The sequence below is a fragment of the Sus scrofa genome, chromosome 14 (assembly GCF_054392235.1).
Source record: "Sus scrofa isolate SSC_HxYL_T2T_F1_AM1 chromosome 14, Sscrofa_HxYL_maternal_Yorkshire_Landrace_v2.0, whole genome shotgun sequence".
NCBI classification, from domain to species: domain Eukaryota; kingdom Metazoa; phylum Chordata; class Mammalia; order Artiodactyla; family Suidae; genus Sus; species Sus scrofa.
The window spans coordinates 150,237,976-150,260,433 of NC_139396.1; the positions used below are offsets into that span (position 1 = coordinate 150,237,976).

At 45.5% G+C, this 22,458-nt stretch overlaps 1 protein-coding gene across 9 annotated transcripts in view; it reads right to left on the minus strand.

The window, feature by feature from the left end:
- LOC110256768 (uncharacterized) overlaps nt 1–22,458 on the minus strand; it is a 130,140-nt gene that overhangs the window by 58,526 nt on the left and 49,156 nt on the right. For 5 of the 9 annotated variants that reach the window (XR_014827046.1, XR_014827044.1, XR_014827045.1 and 2 more), the window contains one exon: nt 15,219–15,330. Coding sequence is in view for 5 of the 9 variants with exons in the window: in XM_084995750.1 (XP_084851876.1) it covers nt 15,219–15,330 (112 nt within the window). In the remaining 4 variants the exon portion in view is untranslated. The remainder of the gene's footprint in view (nt 1–15,218; nt 15,331–22,458) is intronic. The other 4 variants (XR_014827047.1, XM_084995752.1, XM_084995749.1 and 1 more) reach the window with 1 other exon arrangement.

Consider the following 22,458-nt stretch of genomic DNA (forward strand, 5'->3'; position numbering starts at 1 on the left):
AGGGGGACTGTCCTCTGAGGAAGAGCGAATTCCTTTTGTATGCCTGCCTTCTGCCCAGGATGTTGGTTTTCCCCCTGTTTTCTGACCAGAACTGACGCATTGGCCCCTCCCGGGCCTTGAGTCTGCCAGCTCTCGGAATGGAGCTGACACCATTGGTGCTCCTGTTTCTCAGGCCTTCAGACTCAGACTGGAGCCACATCCCTGGCTCTCCTGGGTCTCCAGCTTGCCGACTCACCCTGCAGATCTGGGACTTGTCAGCCTCTGTGGTTGTGTAAGCCTGGTTTTTAGAATAAATCTTTTTCTACATATACGAACATCCTATCAGCTCTATTTTCTAGAGAACCTTGACCTCCACAGTGCCCTACGCCGGTAGTGCAGGGCCCTCCTGTGAGGCTCCGAAGCCCTGCCCCCTTTTCCCCCATGTGGCCCGGGAGCTCCCCTGCTGAAGAGGATCCTCCAGCATCTGAGCACCCCCAAAGGGGCAGGTTGTTTGACATTCCCTGTGCCTGTGACCCCTCCTGATCCACCAATGCCTGCGTGTTCTGGGGCCTCTGCTTGGCACTGGCGTGGGGACACTCCCAATCCCCACTCCGTCTTGGCTTCACTTACTGGGAGGGGACCAGAAAACCTGGTAAATATTACCCACAGGAGAGCCTTGACCTGGGTGTTGGTCAGACTTTATGTGAGAAGCAGCAATGTTACAATTAAGTAAATGGATGACCTCAATTCAGAGACAGTGTTTGTTGAATTGAATCTTCAGCAAGTTAACATTCCTCAGATGAGTAAAAATGATATTTGGGATTAGGTTTTCACGGCACTGAATGCATTACTGGATTTCTGCTCCTCGTCATTGGAAAGGGGACATAACCTTCACTAAGGCAGTCTGCGGGGACTGGGACAGCTGGCATAGCCCCTGAGTGCGGACTGACCACAGGGGACTAAGGCCAAACACAACTCATTTCACACCAAGAATAAGCTGATTTGTTTTGTTTTTAAATAAGCCTTATTAAACTGGCTGCCACTCACGTTGGATCTGCGGGAGCATCGCAGGGCAGATCTTGGCCACCCCTGTCTGGGCCAGCAACAAAGCTGATCTTGAACAACCACTCCTTCCTTCTTCAAATCGGGAATAACCTGCAGATCCCTGCCGCTGGGGCCCAGGGGAAGGCTGGAAGGCATCTTCCTGGGGAGCAGTGCCATGTGGGCAGCCTTGGGCCAATGGCTTGGCTGTGGGCATCACTGTACCTGGGCCCGGCGAGCCCGGCTGGGCCTCTCTGCCCTTCCTGTTGCATCCATCAGCCTTTCTGGAGCTCCTCCCTAGGGGGACATTTCCTGACAGTACTTGACTTCCCATTCAGATACCCTGCCCCCACTTTTCCACCCCCTCCACAGGCCCCTCTAGAGACCCTATCTCAGCTCTAGAATAGATCAGCAATCCTCAAAGTGTGTTCTGGGAATGTGTGGGAGTCCCCTGGGTCCTTTCAGGAGACCCACAAGCCGAAACTGTTCTCATAAGAAGAGAATATCAAAATGTTATTTGCCTTTTCCCTTTCATTCTCTCACGAGTGTGTGGTGGGGTTTCTGGAGGCTATGTGATGTGTGATGACGTCATCACCCCAGCGGACTGTGTGCTCCTGTGTTCTTGTTTGCTAAACATTTCTTGGCTTTAATTTTAAATATGGAAAATACTGATTAAACCACAGACACACAAGCCCTTTGGGGTTCTTCAAAATGCTTTAAGAGTGTAAAGGGGGAGTTCCTGTTGTGGTGCAGTGGGAACGAATCTGACTAGGAACCATGAGGTTGCGGGTTCGATCCCTGGCCTCGCTCAGTGGGTTGAGGATCTGGCATTGTGAGCTGTGGTGTAGGTCACAGATGTGGCTTGGATCCCGTGTTGCTGTGGCTGTGGTGTAGGCCGGTGGCTACAGCTCTGTTGGACCCCTGGCCTGGGAACCTCCATATGCTGCAGGTGCAACCCTAAAAAAGACAAAAAGACAAAAAAAAAAACACAACAAAAAAAAAACTATTAAAAAAAAGAGGGTAAAGGGGTCTTGAGACCAACAAATTTGAGACTCTCTCTTCTGTATCTTGTTTTTTCCTTCAAGGTGAAGTATCGTCTTTACTGTAGTGTTTATGTATTTTTTAAAACCATTTAACACCTGTAAAACATTGCTGTTTTTGTTAGGTTCCTATGTATTTTTAAAAATGTGTAAGTGAGCAAGTTTTCAAGTCTTATGCCCTAACTCCTTTTTTTCTATGAACTCTATAATTTTTATTATGTAATTTTAAAAGTTGTTTTATTCGTGGTAAAATACACATAACATGCACATTTGAATCATTTTGTGTCCAGTTTAGTGGCATTATGTGTATTCCCATCCTTGTACAACCGTCACTGCTTTCCATCTCCTGAACTTTTTCATCATCTTGATCTGAAACTCTGTACCCACTAAACAATATCTCCCCATTCCCCCCTCCACCCAGCCCCTGCTAACCACCCCTCTACTTTCTGTCTCCATGAATCTGACTACTCTAGGTACAGTCATATAGGTGGCATCAGATGCTATTTGTCTTTCTGGACCTTTCTTGATTCCTTCCCACCAGCACAACTACCTGGCCTCCATGTCCTGTCAGGTAACAGCATCTAGGTCGTTCTTGTCCTCTAAAGATAAATCACGACGTTTCCCCCTACGCATCTGTGCATTGAGATGGCTGGCCTCGGTGGCAGCACTATGTTGGAAAAGGCAGAAACGTCAGATAGACCTGGTTTGAAACCCTGGCTCCTCTGCTATTAAAGTTATGTGGCCTCCACATGGCACTGAAATGCTCCAAGCCTTAGTTTCCTCCTTGCTAAAACCAGGATAAGTATCCCCTCCTCCCACGCTGGTTGTGAGGATTAAGAAAGCTCCTGGAGGGCACTCCTGTTGTGGCTCAGCGGTAATGAACCCGACTAGTATCCATGAAGATGCCAGTTCGATCCCTGGCCTCGCTCAGTGGGTTAAGGATCCGGCATTGCCGTGAGCTGTGGTGTAGGTTGCAGATGCTGCTTGGAGCCCTCGTTGCTGTGGCTGTGGCGAGGCCAGCAGCTATATCTCCCATTTGACTCCTAGCCTGGGAACCTCTGTAGGCCACACCTGAGGCCTTAAAAAAAAAAAAAAAAAAAGCAAAAAATAAAATCAAGCTCCTGGAGGAGAAGGCAGGGAGTTCCAGGGGAGGTGTGTGGTTGTGCGAAGGCCCAGCGGTGAGGAAAAGTCCGGCACAGGGAGGGCTGGGAGTGAAGTAAGGGCAGCAGTGTGATTTGCCAAGTCAAGAGTGGAAGGTGAGGAGCGGAGGGATGGGAGGCAGAGGGCCACATCATGAAGAGCCTCGCGGTGACTTGGAAAGTCTGGATTTTATTCCGAGGGCAATGGGGAGCCACCAAAGCTTGTAGGCAGAAAGGGACAATCAGGTTTGCGTTGCAGAAGGGTCACTCTGTCAGTGTGTGGGGAACGCTCTGGTGGGGACATGGGAGAGAGTGAGGACACTGTCGCCGTAGCCCGGAAAGAGGCAGCAGGATGTCGTGACTGCAAAACACCAGAGAAATGCTCTGGAGATGTTTGCTCCTTCCGCAAAGTTTGTCTTCCCTGCTTCAGGTTTCCTCTTTCTTTTAATGTACAGTCTCTCGAAACGTCCTCATTACCTTGGATCCCCTGTCGGCGCTCACCCTTCTCTTGAAGTAAGCCAGGTGGTTGGCTGGACAGAAACCGCCCCCTACCCCTCAAGACGCCCCTTGGGGTGCCTCCCTACCCCCTAACCGCCCCCCCCTCCCCAGCTTATCCAAGTTTTCACTGAAAGAAACTAGCCGACTTGATAGGGTGTCTTAGCGAAGAGAATAGGAGCTGATACACTCATTCAAATGTTTGCTCCTGGTTCTTCTTGTCACCTTGTACCCCTCCCTCCCCAACTTGGGGCAGTCAGACCATCACCCCAAGAGAGGACAGTTGCAGCATAAGGCAGAGAACAAGAGTTTTGAAAGCCAGAGTCCAAGTATGGAACAAAAGATCTGGAAAGCTGTGTGATCAACCCCTGCCCCCAGGAGAGGAGATCCAGTGCTTACCAGCGGGGGCTGGGTGGGCAAGGGGTAAAGGAGGCCTGGGGTGGGCTCCTCCTCGGCTGCGCTCCCGTGTACACTGCGCACAGGGAGAAGGGAGGCAGGGCACGTGGCAGAACCTAAAATGCATCTGGAGGTCTGAGAACCGAGATGGATGCACGCCAGGAGGATGCAGGAAAGGGCACAGGTCTGTGCCCAGAAAAGGGGTTTGGATTCTATTCTAATGGCTTTGGGAAGCCAGTAGGGATGGAGCAGGGTTGCAATGTAATCTGATTTACATTTTTTAAACAACACTCTGCTTGGGGTGGAGAGTGGATTAAAAGAATGATCCTTTTGGTGTGGAAAGGACAGAAGACCTTACTATTTATAAGTCATGCTCCTTTCTAAGGAGAGTGATCTCATTATATAAAGGCTCTTCAGTCCTGCTGTGGCAAAATCCAGGAACAGGGCGGGTGGGAGGACTAAATGTGAGTGCATAGGAAAAGGAGGGATTTATTATTATTTTGTCAGTTGCTGCTCCTCTGAGAGAGGACAGAAAGACAGGAAGAAGGAGAAAGGCCAAGCAAAAATCCAGAGACTAGAGCCCATTTCAGAAAGGTTTGGGGGGATTTTTAGCCATAGGTATACTGCATTTCAGGTTATATGTATCCTAAGATGTATATCCTTCCATTTGCCTAAAGTTTTAGCAGTCTGGACACATATGAACAACTGTGTATGAGGGGTGTGTGTGTGTCACAGAAAAGGGCTGGGTACCAATCTGGATTAATGTGGCACAGGACAGAACGGCATGTGTGAGACTATTAACAGAATGATTTCACAGTTGCCCAGAGAGAGGAATCAGAGGTGACCCTAAAACTGCATTCTCCCCCCACCCCTCCTCGCAGAGAACTTTCAGAAACCCTGACGAGGCAATGACTTAGGAAAATCTATAGAATGGAAGCATTACTACTTAGAAATTGAGGAGCAAGTTATTACCAGCTGATATCTGATCCATAAACACTTTAGAGTTTAGGAAGTAATTTCACATGTTTTGCCTAAAAGTGACATGAAATATTAAAAAAAAAAAAAAAAAAAGGCTTTCCCTGAGAAATTATCACCCTCTGGTTTGGGAGTTGAAGATTATTCTGAACGAGTGTGAACTGCAAGATCTTGAGAAGCTACTACTGAGCAGTGCTGGGTACCATTTAAACTCACATTTCCTCCGACTCTGCAATCCCTCTGTAGGACTCTGACCTATAGCATCAAAACCCCAGTATGTCTGGAGAGATGCACTGTAATTATTACAGGATTGTTGATGATAATAGCAAAATAAAAACAACCCTGCACCCCGCAAGAACAACAAAACCCAACCTGGAAACAACCTGAATGTCCATCAGCAGAAGACTGTTATTAAAATCATGGTTACTATAGACCGAATGCTTGTGTTCTCACTTTCAGATGTTGAAAACTCACCCTCAGTGAGATGGTAATCGGAGGTGGGGCTTTTGGGAGGTGATGAGGTCATGAGGGTGGAGCCCTCAGGAATGGTATTAGCGATCTTAGAAAAGAGACCTCCGAAAACTCCCTCGCCCCTTCTGCCACACGAGGACATCTGTGAAAGAGGGGGCAGGCCCTCACCAGTCCCTGAACCTGCCAGTGCCTTGATCTTGGACCTCCCAGCCTCCAGAACTGCGAGGAATAAATTCCTGTTGTTTATAAGCCACCCAGTCTGTAATACTTTTGTTATGACAGCCTGAAAGGACTAAGAAGACAATAGCACATCCACGCAATGGGATGCAACAGAGCTGTTAAAAAACAATGAGTCAGATCCATAGCTCCCTAGCTGGAACAATAACCGGACATATGCTAGATTTTTTAAACAAAGCTAGTTTAGGAATACTGTGTGTTCCCACTTTGTCCAGGGGGGACAAAAGTCAGTAGGTCAATGAGTTTCTTTCTTTCTTTTTTTTTAAAGGCCGTACCCACAGCATATAAAGTTCCCAGGCCAGTGATTGAATCCGAGCTGCAGTTAGGACCTACACTGCAGCTGTGGCAATGCCGGATCCCGAAACACACCAGGGATCCGCACCAGGTCAGGGATCAAACTCTCGCTTTCGCAGCAACCCGAGCTGCTGCAGTCAGATTCCTAACCCACTGTACCACAGTGGCCACGACAGATCCGAGCCACGTTTTCGACCTACATTGCAGTTCTTGGCAATGCTGAATCCTTAACCCAGAGCGAGGCCAGGGATTGAACCTGTATCCTCATGGATCCTAGTCAGGTTTGTTACTGCTGAGCCACAACAGGAACTCTGTCAAAGTGTTTTTATAAGTGGGAAAAAAAAAAAAAAAAACCAAGGTACATATCAAAATAGTAATCCTTAGACAGATGGGAATAGAAGGAGAGAGGGGAAGACTGTGATATTAAAAAATACATATTTATGTAACACTTTCATATATTGTGGGATTTGGTTCCATATTTCCACAATAAAGTAGAAAAAAGACCCTGGATTACTAAGCAGGTGCAATGGAGGAGGTGTGGGGGGGTGTCCTGGGCTCTGTGGATGCCTGGCACTTCTCTAGGGGTGAAAGCAGGACAACCCAATACCTGATTCTCTAAGTGTCCCCTACACAAGAATGTGTGCATGTGGGTAGGTGGGTGGGGTGGGGGAGAAAAGGCATAGCCCCAGCCAGTTCCCGGAAACCCCTTACCCCACACATCTTCATCTACAAACCCCCCAGAATAACCAAGGGCTGGTGTTGAGGGTGGGGTTTCTAAGATGGAGACTGAGGTTTCGGAGGCAAAAGAGTAGGTGGAAAATTTGACAAAACCCTGGAGATGGCTGGCAGAGTCCCAGGAAAGCTTAAATTATCTCCAGGCTTGAATTTTCCTGGTAGAGACTTAAATTTTCCTCATCCCCTGGCATGGGGAATCCAGCTGGCAAAGGAATCCCAAGTCACACAGGCCCCCGCTGGCCATTTCTGCTGCCACTGGCCAAGTCTCTACTTCTTGCCCATCTGTCTCTCTTCTTTTTCACCCGTATCTTAAGCTGTCACTCAAGCCCCTGGGGGCTGGCCTGGGAACCCAGACCCTTCTTACTCTCAGCCCTGCAGAGTAGGCCCCTTAGAGGGAGAACGGAGCCTGGGTGGGCCCCCTCTGGTTCCACAAAGCAGCGTGACTTGGGGTGTTCTCTGCTGGACTTCTTCCTTGATTTGGTTTTCTCTCCCCCTGCCCCATCCTCCGTTTCAGCTCCAGGGTGAGGAAGGCTGGGAGGCAGAGGAGGCTTTGAGAAGCTTCTCCACCAGGTGAACCAGGACTTGGACTGGAAGGGAAAGCTGAGAAGAGGGTCCGGCCTCTGCAGACTGGGCTGGGCAGCGGAGAGCAGATGCAAAGCTGCTCACCTTTCTGCAACCCTGAAGTTTTAACAAGAGGCAAGCGGCCACTGGCTCCTCAAACAGGGCCTGCCAGGAAGGTTTCTAAAGCATACTTCTCCAGCGCCCTGGCCAGAGCCCCAGCAGACTGGGGCCTGGGTCATTCGGCATAAAAAAGAAATATTAAACGAACAATGACTCTCTGCACACAAGTGGCAAGTTTCCACTGCAGGGAATTTATTTTCCACTTGAAAAGCTAATGAAAACCAGTCACGGTGAAAAACCCAGCCAACGAAAGATTTCAGGCTTTCTTTTCTTCAAGAGTCCAAGTCCTGGGTGGTTCTTTGTGGAATCTAGACTCGGGGAGAAGAGGGGCCTGTGACACTTGGAGTCCCCAAGACTCCCACCAGAAACTGGGCCTCGGGGTCAGACAGGAAGCTAAGTGAGGTTGGCAATGGCAGGAGAGGCAGGAAACACACCCACTCTTCATGGGGGTGTAGGGAATGGCTAGGCGGAGAATTCTGGAACATCTAAAAATAGTGGGAAGGTCAGAGCTAGAGAGCTTGAGGGAAACAGGAACTCAGCTGCTTTAATAAACCTGACACTTTCTTAGCTGTTTCTTTTTTAGTTCCCTATGCTGAGGTGGGTGCAGTGAAAATCTAGACTGAGTCCAAGCTGCTCCAGGTGTGATTTTCTCTGCTCATGGCTGACCTCGACAAACTGCCTTTCCCTCTCAGCATGCTGTGCTCCCCTGGGGCACTGAGCCCAGCTGGATGCTCCTCTCTGACAGAGGGCCCTGCCTCCAGGAACCTTCTCGGCCTAGCGCACCCAGGCTCCTGTCCCTATCATTCAGGGCACTAACGATACGGTTCACTTCTACTGCCCTGGGATCTTTCAGATGCTCTCTCCTCTGCTTAACAACCTTCAATGGCTCCCTATTCCTTCCAGAAGTTGTGCTTTATAGGCTGCCATTTAAAGCTCTTTATCATTTTGGCCCTGCCTCTCTCCCATCACTACCTTGAAAGCCTTAAATTCCAGAATTAAACAAAGGATGCATGCCCCTAACTGTACTCTTTGAAACCCAGGAATTCCTTTCCCTTCTGCTTTGCCTGCTGAGGACTCGCTGAGCAGCTCAGATACTGTTCTGTCCTTATAGCCTGCACCCCACTGAAGTCAGTCCCAAGCTCCCAAGGCAGCACGCAGGCTCCAGGTAGAGCACTTTGGACGCTTAGTGGTGATCATTCAGACCTTGGCCATGGGTTCCTTGTGCGTCAAATGAGAATAACAGGACCTCCTGCATGAGGGGAGGTGAGAAGTACAAAGGAAGCAAAGCATGCAAAGCCTCTGGAAGCACTTAGTTAATTGCTGACTGGGATTATATTATTAGACAGTGGACATTCTGAGGACTTCAATGCATGAACTGGGGTGGGGCGGGGAGGGGGGGCATCATTCAACCCATAGCAAAGGTCCATCAGGAGTCTCACCTCCTGGAGGAAGCCTCTGCTCCCACACAAGCTCAGGGCATCTTCCCTCTGCAACTCCTACAGCACCTAGTGTCTGAGGAACTCAGTGGCGGTGGGCAGGCTTGGCCTCCTTAGGTGTTTATATTCTGTCTCTCCAAGGCTGAGCTTAATCTAGGTGGATAGCATTTGTAACTTTTAAAACAAGCACAGCACAGCAGAGCCTCTCTTATCTGCTGGTATTAGGAGTTTGGAGGTTAGGTGGTAACTGAAAATCTGAAAGGAATGCCCGCAGAAGGCTTGCTAGGTACACTGGCCCAGCATGCGCAGACGCGGGGTTATGCAGAGATACGCAGGGGTGGAGAGCTGAGGGCAACTGCTGCAGTGCTTAGATGGAAGCTGACCAGGACAGATTCTCCAGCACAAGAACCAAACAGCAGCTCCCAAGATATAGGAAAACTGGGTGCCAAGTTTCCAGCCTCCCACTGAGAGTACATTAAAAAAAAACCATCAACACCCCAGACCTTTTCAGGCTCCTCTTATCTCACACCCGGGTGTCAAGGGAAGTGGCCCTACAGGACCATTTGGAGGCTTTAAAAGTGGAAAGAAATTCTGGGCCACAGAGAGGGGCCCCAGTGGAGCCCGGATTCAGAGAAATAGGGTTGTCTTCGGAGAGTTCATCTATAAGACAAACATGATAGTTCCGAGCAGAAACAAAGTCTTTGTTTCGCTCAATTCACTGCATTAACGTATCCAAGAAAGAGTGTGGTCATCAGAAGTGTGTGTGTACACAGCTGGGGAGACCCCAGGAAGAGAGAGCAAGACTTGGAGAGCCAAGGAGTGCGTCCGTGGCTTTCCCCAGGGGAAAGAGGGACAATTGGGACAGGAATTCAGGCACGGGGCCTGTGCTGACGGTGTGACCATTTAGGGGGATAGGTAAGTTTTTATAGTGTGATGCGTCTGTGATTAATATCTCCCATAGCATCCAAAGCCCCGCCCCCCACCATCAGATCCCAAACTTGCTCAGCCATTTGGCTTTCCCAAGAGCCCTTCCCCAGGGAGGGAAAGAGTCCATGAGCGGAAGCACAGACCTAGTCCACAGGCATAGAAGCCAAGAGTCTGGACTGGAGTCAGCCTGCCTGGGTATAAATCCCAGTTCCTCTCCTCACTAGCCGGTATCCTTTGGAAAGTTACCTAACCTCTCTGAGCTTCAGTTTCCTCATCTTTTTTTTTTTTTTTTTTTTTTTTTGTTGTTGTTGTTGCTATTTCTTGGGCCGCTCCCGCGGCATATGGAGGTTCCCAGGCTAGGGGTTGAATCGGAGCTGTAGCCACCGGCCTACGCCAGAGCCACAGCAACGCGGGATCCGAGCCGCGTCTGCAACCTACACCACAGCTCACGGCAACGCCGGATCGTTAACCCACTGAGCAAGCGCAGGGACCGAACCCGCAACCTCATGGTTCCTAGTCGGATTCGTTAACCACTGCGCCACGACGGGAACTCCCAGTTTCCTCATCTTTGAAGTGGATTTAATAATAGCACCTGTTACATAGGCTGTTGTGAGGATTCATGAGATGATCTTTGCAAAGTGCTTACGTAGCACACTGGTGAGGACATAACAGGCCTTTACAAAGGCATAAGCTGCCATCATCACAACCCAAACACCGTAATAAATAAGCGCATCAGTTTTCTTTTGTATACATCAGCCGCATGCCCTCATGGAGTGGATCCGTGCCCCGGGGCTGGCTGTGCTGTGAGCTTCATGAGGACACAATCTCACGACCCTATCTCTGGACCCCTAGCACTGAGCACTGTGTCTAGGGTAACAGATACTAAGTGTTTGTTGAAGAAATGAACGAATTAGTGGGTAGTAAGTCAAGTTTGGAGAAGGAGCTCCTGGTGCAGCCATTTGGGTCATTTCACCTAACTTCCCAGGTGGCCACATTGGGTCGTCTACACCTGCCTTTGTTGTACAGTCATCTGGAGGGAGGTAAGAGTGGTGCTGAGCCAAGGCAGCACCCTCCCACACCTGGTTACTTACTCTCAGTGGGGGCCACAGGCCAGCAAATTCGCCCTCAGCTGAGAGTTTGTTAAAAGTGCAAACTCTTAGGCCAGACCTATGGAATCAGAAGCTGCATTTCAACAAGATCTGCAGGGGCTGTGTGTGCATATAAAAGCTTGAGAGCCCTGCTTTCGGGCCTGCTACAGTTCGGTCACCACAGGAAGAGAAGCTAGCAGGAGTGGCCCTTTCTCCCCACTCCAGAAAGCGCTCCCAGTATCTGATCAAGAGGATGTGGGTGCGGGGCACACACTCTGCGCTTGCTCCTTCCTGCCAGAGTATCTCCCTTCTCCTTTCCTGACACTCATGCTGCTCAAGAGCCCTGCCTTTTTTCATGATTATATTGAGAAACCTCTGCTGTTTGCTGGTGGAATCTGTATTTGTTTCCATGCAAGGGGTGTTTTTAATCCAGGGGAGCTGCTAATGCAAGCGGTGCTGCTGTGAGCTCTATCGCCCCTCTCTGGTCCCACCCTGGCCCTGGCATGCTCCCGCTGGCACTCAAGGAGAAACAGGATGTTCAGATTCCCAGACGATCCCTGCCCTCCTCCTCCTCCGCATTCTTCCTCATCTGCCCAGCTGTGCAGATCTGGCTCAAGGTCGATTCTCCCCACCTCTCACCTGCTCAGGAGAGAATGTAAACGTGTGCCAAGGACACCACAGTAAACTCCAGCAACAGCGCAAGAACTTTTAAATCTTCCAAACTGCTCCGTGCACTTGCTCTAACTTTGTATCCTAACATACCCAAGAGGATGCGGCCCCCACCCCTGGGTCCAGCCCCAGCAGCTGCTCATTCCTGCTGCTTTGGGAAATGCCAGGGCTCCAGGTAGCAGCCTCCTCCTGGCTGCACCTTCAGAGTGGGGGACAGCTAAGAAGTGGGGGGCAGGAATAGAGAAGGGGGCTCAGAACTCTCCCAAGACCAACTCTTGCAAAGAATTCTTTGGTTTTCCACATGGAAAACCAACCCACCAACCAAGTAGCCAATGAGTAAATTCAGTGAATTTGACAGAGGAACCCCAAGGCAGGACGCAGGCCAACTCTTGGTGGGTAAAGTTATGGAAAGAGATGGTATCTCCTTTCCAAGAGGCTCTATGGCACATGTAGGACCCCAAAGAAAGATCTATAAATTTTCTTCAGTAGCTAAAAATTAGGCTTCTGTCCTCAGGTTCAAGATGAAAATAGTGGTTGGAATTCTGGTGCCAACTTTGCCAGACAAGGGGGAATGGGGAAGCTCCTTGGAGGTGACGTGACATCCTGGTTGGCTCCCGTGGCCCCAGCATTTGCAAAGGCCTTTGTGAAGCAAAAGCTCTGTTGGGTCCACTCTCTCCTCCTAGGTGCAAAGAGGCCAAAGCTTTACTGCCAACCCTTTTCTACTTTGGAGCAGAATTTTCCAATTTGGGTGGGAGAGGCAAAGTCCCTTAAAAATCCATTTCTTAATGAAGAACTGATCATTTTTAAAGTTTCCTGCCTCTTTTACCAAGTGACCCTAAAATTAGACAAAGCATGGTCATTCCTGATCCATTGCTGGCTACCCAAAGCCAGATTAGTTCAGGGTTTATCAGGAAACAGATGGCATGATCAAAATGGGAAAAATTAAGGCCTCCTTAAGAATAAAGGACCATTTACAAAGGTGTGAGCAGGGCACAGGGAAACCAAGGGGGACAGGGCTGGGTGCTGAGGCTAATCACTGACTGGGGGGCCCTTACTACCCCTGGGCCTGAAGGGGCGAGGGGAGAGAGCATTTTGGAAATCTGGAAGGAGCCGGTCAAGTGGGGAGGGTCATTTTGGGAGGAGCTGAGACTTTCAGCCCAGGGTGCAGGCAGCCCAAGTGGACCTGTGAGAAGGCAGCCAGAGGAATAACTCCTCCAGCTTCACTCCCCTCCTTGCTAAGCCCTCACCCTTTCCCCCATTGACTTAACCTGCCTGGGACCCAGAGGGGCGGGAGCCTAGTAATGAGTACAGACAGGTCAGTGCCGCAGCCACTGGACTGGGAGCAGGGGGAGAAGGGTAGAGGGGAATGTGGACGGTCCAGAGGTGACAGCTGGCACGGGAGGCTTTCTTACATTCATGCTGGACCCACCTGACTAATTCCTTCTTAGAGCTGCAGCCACACAAACATCTTGTTATTTTTTTCTCTTGAACTTCCCACTATTGTGTTATCGGTCTACATTGTCTAGATATCTCATCTGCCAAACCAGCTTGCAAACGCTTTGACAGAGATTGCATCTTACCTTGCATTTCCCCCATGGCCCTGGGTCCCGCCCTTACACACATAGGTACTCGGTGTGTGTGTGTGTGTGTGTGCACGCGCGCGCGCGCGCGCGCGCGCGCGCAGACAGGCCAAGTTGTGCTGCAGTAACAACCCAAGATCTTAGCAGCTATACACAGTGAATGCTTTCTGTTCACACTACCTGTCCATTACAGATCAGCAAGGGGTGCTCTGTATGTCACAGTTACTTTGGGACCCAGAACGGTTTATCTTAACATGCACATCCCCAATTACAACAGAAGAGGGAAGAAGATGAGGTAATTACACCCTGGCCGGAAGCTTCTGCCCACTGTGTCACTTACACTTATGCACACATCTCATTTGGCCAAGGCAAGACTAGTGGCAATACCTCACTTTTACAAGTGGGGAGGCAGAGTCCCTATATGCTCAGAAAGCAGGGAGCCAGAAATATTTTAGAAATAGTTTCCACAGGGGGCAAGGGTGGTCTCTACTGGGGAACCCTGGAGGGGCAACTGGTGCTTTTGAATTTAATTGAACATTACTGTCAATAAAAATGAAATGACTGAACAAATCTATGCCTTTTGACACACTGTTCCAGTTAGTCAAGTCAGCAACAGCAACAAAGAGTCAGAAATCAAGTGTCTAGGAATTACGAAAATCAAATGATTTTTAAAATGGACAGACTGGTTTATATTATAATAAATATTTCTGGCTAGTTTCAGCACAGCCTGTTTCATTTGATGTGAATTACTCCCGGGATGTGAATTATTGTTTTTCCCCATCACGTTATGCCATTATTTTCTAGAGTCTCATGTCCTTGGCTAGTCTTTAAGACTCCAACAAACTGATATAGATATGCCTGTTGATCCTGATGCCTTCTCTTGGGCTCAGCTCCAAGGAAAACATAGCTGCTGCCACACTCCCCTCCATGTGTGGGGTATCCCCCAGGAATGATATCCAGTGCCACCCCCAGACGTCAGGTTACACAGTTGCCCAATCCTGGGCCCCCAGGAAATTCCTGGAACTTGTAGCGAGTCACTTCACCTCAAAAGTAGGAAAGGGTGAAAAAAAAAAAAGTCCAAATCTAGACAATTTCTTTGTTGAATAAAAATATTTTAAAAGTGAAACAGGAGTTCCCGTCGTGGCGCAGTGGTTAACGAATCCGACTAGGAACCATGAGGTTGCGGGTTCGATCCCTGTCCTTGCTCAATGGGTCAAGGGTCCGGCGTTGCCGTGAGCTGTGGTGTAGGTTGCAGACGCGGCTGGGATCCTGCGTTGCTGTGGCTCTGGCGTAGGCCGGTGGCTACAGCTCCAATTCAACCCCTAGACTGGGAACCTCCATATGCCGCGGGAGCGGCCCAAGAAATAGCAACAACAACAACAATAATGCCGAGGGAGCGGCCCAAGAAATAGCAACAACAACAACAATAACAACAACAACAACAAAAAACAAAAAAAAAAAACAAAAAAAAAAAGTGAAACAAATTCCCAGCACAGTTTTCAAAAGCAAAAAAAGCCATATTCAGTTGTCCTCAGGCATTGTCCACAGGTAAAAACTATTTGGGAGATGGCTTTGGCCATCTGGGGTTACCATCAAATAGACTTATCTGCTTGACTTCTCAAAGAAATTACCTTGAAAAACCATGAAGAGACTGTGACTAAAGGTGTAAAAGATAATTACATTTTTAAAAAGACAGTATCTCCGCTCTGTTCTCTCTTATTTTATTTTTATTTTTGGTAATCTTTTGCACACCATGAACCCAAAAAGCAAATGCCAGTACTGCTTCCTCAACATAAACTGTGAAAGGAATTTTGTAGGTTGGACTTAGGTAGAGAGATTATTTTATTTCCAATGGCAAACCAGATCTTCAGGGATGAACTTTCATTCATGAGCTCTCAAGGGGCCTCCGGGGAGGTGAGAAAAGAAGCATGAAATTGACCCTTGTGACTCAAAATGGGCAGGGTTTTCATGAGAAAGTGATTGTAGCAGCAATCTCAGAAGCTGACAGAAGGTGATGGCTTAGCAGGGTCCTTACCTGGCTCCCTGAGGGGTGGGTCGGTTCCGTTCTGGGACCTTCTACAGGATCTTTTTGGGGCCCTGCCTCTTATCTCCAGTTGTTTCGGCAATTCAAATTCTGATATGACCTGCTGGAGAGAAAGTGAGAATTATCAGAAAGAGTAGCTTCCACTTTTATAATTCCTTTACCTAATTATAAAAGTTAAGCATGCTCATTGCAGAGAATTTGGAAAATAGGAAAAACAAACAAAAAGAAATAAAAGGGGAGTTCCCGTCGTGGCGCAGTGGTTAACGAATCCGACTGGGAACCATGAGGTTGCGGGTTCGGTCCCTGCCCTTGCTCAGTGGGTTAACGATCCGGCGTTGCCGTGAGCTGTGGTGTAGGTTGCAGACGCGGCTCGGATCCCGGGTTGCTGTGGCTCTGGCGTAGGCCGGTGGCTACAGCTCCGATTCAACCCCTAGCCTGGGAACCTCCATATGCCGCGGGAGCGGCCCAAGAAATAGCAACAACAACAACAAAAAAAGACAAAAAAAAAAAGAAATAAAAGGCATCCATATCCATATTAGCCCTCTCAGCAATAATCACCATCAATGTTCTGATGCCTCTCTCCCCCTTTTAACTTTCAGTTTTCTCTTTTTTGATTTTTAAGTTACATATTTTCATAACTCATTCATCCTTATTTTTTGAGCACAAACTATTGTCCTGTTCTCAGCATCAGTGATATAATGGGTAGAATAAATGGGAAAAGTCCATTCTCATGGAGATCAAATATTATCAGAGATAATTATTAAAATCCAAGGAGGAGAAAGACAAGAATAAAATCTCCAAAGATTTGGAAATTAAGTTGCACACTTCTAAACAACTCACGAGTCAAAGAGGAAATCTCAAAGGAAATAAAATATACACAGAACTTAAATGAAAATTTAAAAAGAGCATCAAAATATGTGGGGTGCTGCTAACAAAGAAACTGACAGGGAAATGTGTAACACTAAATGCTTACTACATTAGAAAAGAGGAAACATTAAATCAAAAAAATCTATGTTCTTACTTTAAGAAACTAGGAAAAACTGTAAATCAACTGTAATAGAAAAAATAAAAATCAAAAAAAAACTAGGAAAAGAACAAAAATAGAAGCAAACTAAGTAGAAGGAAATATTAAAGGTTGCATCAGTAATCACTGAAAATTTAAAAAGAAAAAAAATTGAGAAAAATCAATGAAACCAAAAGTTGGTCTATAAAGACATCAATAAAATGGATAAACATTTAGCAGACCGACAAGGATAAAAGGAAGAAATAGATGATCAGCACTAGAAATGAGACAAGAGTCACTGTAGATCCTGCAGCCACTAAAACGGTAATAAGCAAATATGTTGAACAACTTTATATTCATAGATTTGACAGCGTAAAAGAAATAGATCAATTCCTCAAAAACCACAAACTACCAAATGTAACCAAGATAAAATAGATAATTGGAATAGCCCTATAACCATTAAAGAAATTGAGCTTGTAATTTTAAAAGCTTCTGAAAAAGAAATCTCCTGCCGCACCCTGGAGAATTCTTCCAAACATTTAAAGGAGTAACATAAAATTTACATCATCTTTTCCAGAAAATAGAAGAAGAGCGAACACTTTCCAACTCATTTTATCAAGCTCATATTACCCTGATACCAAAAGCAGACAAAAACGGTACAAGAAAAGAAAAGCATGAGACTTTCAGTTTCTGGCATGGCAGGTATAGAGCTTATAAGTCACCAATGCATCCTAACAAATAAAAAGCTGAACCGAAAAGTCAGTAACTCCTTATATTCATCAGAGAAGTGAAGTCACAGGGCAAATTTCTGCCTCAAAAAGGGAAAAACAAACAAGAGGATACAGAGAATTATAATTTAACAAAGCAGAAACCCATGAGCAGAAGTCTCTGTGGAAACCAGTGAAGGGGTAGGAAAACCTGAACTGCAATTGACAAGTAGTTGAAGGCTCGGTGTGGACAAGTCTGTGAATTAAACTCTCCACCAAGCCCAGTCACAGGGGATCCCCACATTTTTGTGAGTTTTATCTCCAGGGGATGTACCAGTGAATACTGGAGAAAAATCCCCTGTGCTTCCAGTAAGGGGGATGGGAAAAGGAACCATATTGAAAAATGCCAGAGAATTCTGTTTTTAACAAGCCTGCCCTCCATTTACAAGCAGAACAATTTGCTAGAGACTAACTTATTGGGTTTTAGCAGAGTCTAATCCACCTACATAGAGAGAAGTACTCAGCTCCAGTTTGCTTTAGTCTTCCACGTGGAGGAATGAAAATACCAGCTTCAGTCCCTCTAGCCATCCTGTCCCACCAAAGTTGGGGGAGAGGAGCAGATGCGTTGGTGAAGTTCACAGACCAGGGGCATGGTCTTACCAAAAGACTGAGACCTAATCATAGGACTAAAGAATGCCCCTCTCCCCCCACGTCTTACCACGACATCACTAAATGCCTATTTAGAGCAGTTCCTTTTACCTACAACATCATGTCTCGGTTTCGAAAGCTACTACAAGGCATACAAAAGGCAAAAAGCAGTTTAAAGAAACTGAACAAGCATCAAAACCTCAGTCAGATATATGGCAGGAATGTTCAAATGATCAGATCAGGCATTTTAAAATACTATGATTAACACGTTAAGGGCTTTAATAGAAAAAGCAGACAACATGTAAGAATAGATGGATCATTTAAGTGGGGCGATGGAAAGTCTAGGAAAGAGTCAAAAAGAAATGCTGGAGATCAAAAACACTGTAACAGAAATGAAGAGTGCCGTTGATGGGCTTATTAATAGTCTGGACATGGCTGAGGAGAGAATCTCTGAACTTAAGACTATCTGAATAGAAACATCTAGAACTGAAAAGCAAAAAGGAGGAAAAAAAAAAAAAAGACTGGAAAAACAGGACAAAATATCCGAGAACTGTGTGACAACTAGAAAAGGTATAACATACATGTAATGGAAATACCTGAAGGAGGAGAAAAAAAAAAAGCCAGAAATAATATTTGAAGTAACAATGACTAGGAACTTCTCCAAATTAATGTCAGACACCAAACCACAGATCTAGGAAGCTCGGAGAACATCAAGCAGGGTAAATACCAAAACGAACAAACTTTCTCAGATAAATGAAATGTGAGGGAATTTGTTATCAGTAGACCCGCCTTTCCAGAAATGTCAAAAGATTTTTAGAGGAAAGAAAGATGAGACGGATAAGAAAGTCAGATCTATATGAAGAAAGGAAGAGCAGAGGAGAAGGAATAAGCGAAGGTAAAATAAAAAATTTTATTTTTTCTTATTCCTAAGTGAGCTAAGAGAATTTGTTCAAAACAAGAGCAATGTATTATATTGTATATAAACATACACACACACTTATGTGTACTTATGGAAAAGCACATTGAAGGAAAGTACCGACATAAGGGATGGCAGGGAAGAATTAGGATTTTGTTTTTGTTGTTATATGTTATTTTTGTTGTTATTATAAGGTACTTATATTACCTGTGAAGAGGTATAGTGTGAAAAATAGAGGACTTGGAGTAGTGGTAAAAGTGCACTGCAAACTTAGGGCCAAAAACTAAAATTTTTTTTTTTAAGTATAATGATGTGCTAAGAAAGGAGAAAATGAAATCATACAAAATGCTCAATTAAAACCACAAAAGGCTGAAAAAATTGTGGAAGACAAAAAACAGAAACAGAGAATAAGGATAAGAAATAGAAAACCCTAACATACATGGTAGATGTTAATTCAATTACATGAGTAATCTCTTTAAATGTCAGTGGTCCAGATATCCCAGTTAAAAGGAATTGTCAGAACTAGTAATAAGAGAAAAAGAACCCAACTATATGTTGTCTGCAAGAAACTCACTTTAAATACAAAGACACATGTGGATTAAATGTAAAGGGACGGAGAAAGATGTACCATGCTAACACTAACCAAAGGAAAGGAGGAGTACCTATGTTAATCTCAGACAGAGTAGACTTCGGAGCAAGGAAAGTCATCAGGGATAAAGAGGGGGCATAGAATGATAAAAGGGTCGACATTGCAAGAAGATATAATCATTCTTAGTGTGTGTGTGCCTAACAACAGAGTATCAAAATACGAGAGGCAAAAACAGAACTGTAAGGGGAAAAAGAAGAATCCAATGTTATAGTTGGAGACTTTAATACCCCTTTATCAGAAATAGATCTAGCAGGCAGAAAACCAGTAAGGACATAAAGTCAACAGCACCTTCAGTCAACTGGGTATAATTGACATTTATTGACTAGTTCATCTCATAACAGCAGAATACGTATTCTTCTCAAACTTACATGGAACATTCACCAAGAAAGACCATATTCTGGGCCATATAACACACTTTAACAAATTTAAAAGAAATGGAAATCATACAATGCCTGCTTTCAGATTATGGTGAAATTAAACTAGAAATTAACAATAGACAGATAGCTGGGAAATCACCAAACCCTTGGAGATTAAAAAATACACTTATTCCAAAAAAAAAGTATTAATAACACATGGGTCAAGCAAGAAATCTCAAGAGAAATTTTAAAATATTTTTAACTAAATGAAAATGCAATTTATCAAAATGTGTGGGATACAGTAAAAGCAGTGCTTAGAGGGAAAGTCACAACACTGAATGCCTGTATTAGAAAAGAAGAAATGTCTAAAATCAATAATCTAAGTTTCCACATTAGAAAACCAGAAAAAGAAGAGCAAATTGACACAGGAAAAAATTCAGATGACCTTGGGTATGGCAAAGACTTTTTAGATACAACACCAAAGGCACCATCCATAAAGAAATAATTGATAAGTTCAACTTCATTAAAATTAAAAACTGCTCAGTGAAAGGCAATGTCAAGAGAAATAAGACAAGCTACAGACTAGGAGAAAATATCCGTGAAAGACATTTTATAAAGGACTGTTACCCAAAATACACAAAGAATTCTTAATACTCAATAATAAGAAAACAATCTGATTTAAAAACTGGCCAAAGATCAAAACAGATCTCACCAAAGATGATACACAGACGACAAAAAAATTTATGAAACTATGCTCTATATCATATGCTATCACAGAAATGCAAATTAAAACAATGAGATACCACTACACACCTACTGAAATGGCCAAAATCCAAACACTGACAACATACACACAAAAACTTACAGATGTTTACTGCAGCTGTATTCATGGTGACCCAAACTTGAACTCAACCAAGGTACCTTTCAATAGGCGAATGAATAAATAATATTCCAGACAAAGGAATATTATTCAGCTCTAAAAAGAAATGCGCTATCAAGCAATGAAAAGACATGGAGGAATCTTAAATGCACACTACTAAGTGGAAGAAGCCAATCTGAAAATGCTGCATATTGTACTATTCCAACTACAGGACACACTTAGAAAGGCAAACGATGGAGACAGTAAAAAGATGAGAAGTTGCCAAGGGTGACAGGGAGGGAATGAAGAGGCAGGGCAGAGGACCTTTAAGGCAGTAAAACTCCTCTGTACGACACTACAGTGGTGGATACATGTCATTATACCTGTGTCCGACCCCACAGAATATACAATACTAAGAGTGAACCTTAGTGTAAAGTGTGCACCTTGGGTAATAACAATGTGTCTATGTAGGTTATCAATCATATCAAATGTACCACTCTGGGGGGGAGTGTGGATAATTGCGGGGGGGGGTAGGCTGGAGGCGGGTTGAGGGCGAAGGGAACTCTCTGTACTTTCCACTCAATTTTGCTGTGATCCTACAGCTGCTAATTCTTTTAATAATAAAAAGAGAAAACTACAGTCCAAAATCTTTCATGAACTTAGATGTGTAAGTCCTCAACAAAATATTAGCAAATAGAACACAACTATGCTTTAGCATATACTCAGGAGATTGGTTAATGAAATGAGCTAAGACTTCAAATCCAGATACACGTTTCAATTACCAGCTTCCTGCTTGGTGTAATAATTCACCGAGCCTCAGTTTACTGATCTTTAATACAGAAACAACACACATGATTTAGAATTTACATTTATGTTTAGTAAGTGAAACAATACATCTAAAATATTCGATGGAAGTTATTATTTTGCCACATATTTGCTTTGGGGATTTTCTAAAACCCCGAACTAAACCCTGAGAACTAACACGTTATATTCCATATTCCATTCTCTCTCACCAGGGAACATTACCCTGAAATTGTTCGTATGTTATTTTTGGTAAATGTTTTAATAGTATTACTACCCAAATACATGTTAAACATATTCAGATAGCCTGGTTTGTGCTTTTTAAACAAACACAAAAGCTATTAAACACTATCTCCAGTATCTATCCTTTGGAATCGTCCATTCTCTAAGCATATGCATGCATAAGTGTGTGTGTGCATACACACACATACACAAACACACACACATAAAATTTTAACAACTGGGCGCATACTGGGGAGGTGCTTAAGAAACTTGAACACCTGCCTTTGGAAGTCTGACGTCTTGTGCCAGTTAATATTGCAACCAGCTGGAACATACACTCCATGAGACTTCATTGCTGTGACTCCAGAGCAGCACCTGGCACATAGTAGGTGCTCAGGAAATCAGGGACATAAATGACGGATTCCGTTAGTCCCCCCAAGCACGCCACGAGATGGGTACTGACTTTCCCACTGGAGCAGAGAGAGGTGAAAGAATTCTCCTCTAATCCTTGAGACTGGAAGTGGCAAATACAGGATTTAAAGCCACGCAATCTCGCCTCCAAATCTCACGTGGTGCTTTTTATCTCTCTACACTGGGCCCTTAAGTCTAAGTCATGACTTTGGCGACCCAGGAGATAGTGATCTCCTTCAGGCAGGGCCATAGCCCTGTGCACCCCCCAGGGGAGGCTGGGTGAAGGGCGGGCTCCACTCCTGAGAAGGAAGTAGGAAGCAGAAATTGCAGAAGGAAAGACATCCAGGTGAATTCGCAGGACTGAGGGAAGAGGCAGTACAGCCTGCTGTATGTCAATGTGCCACGAGGACAGAGCCCTCCCAGTTACAGCTCCTGGGGCTGAGCTGGATGGGGAAGGAAAAGTGAGGGGCTCTGGCAGAAGGCGCACTTGTCCTAGTAAACAGGTGCTTAGAAAGCAGGCTTGTGGAGCAAATTGTTTTGTTTTGTTGTAGGAGGCACCAAAATTCAAGCATAATGCATCAACCACTCAGTGAGTGCTCAGCATTACACACACATACTCACACCCACATCAAACCCATCTGCACATACGCCCATGCACA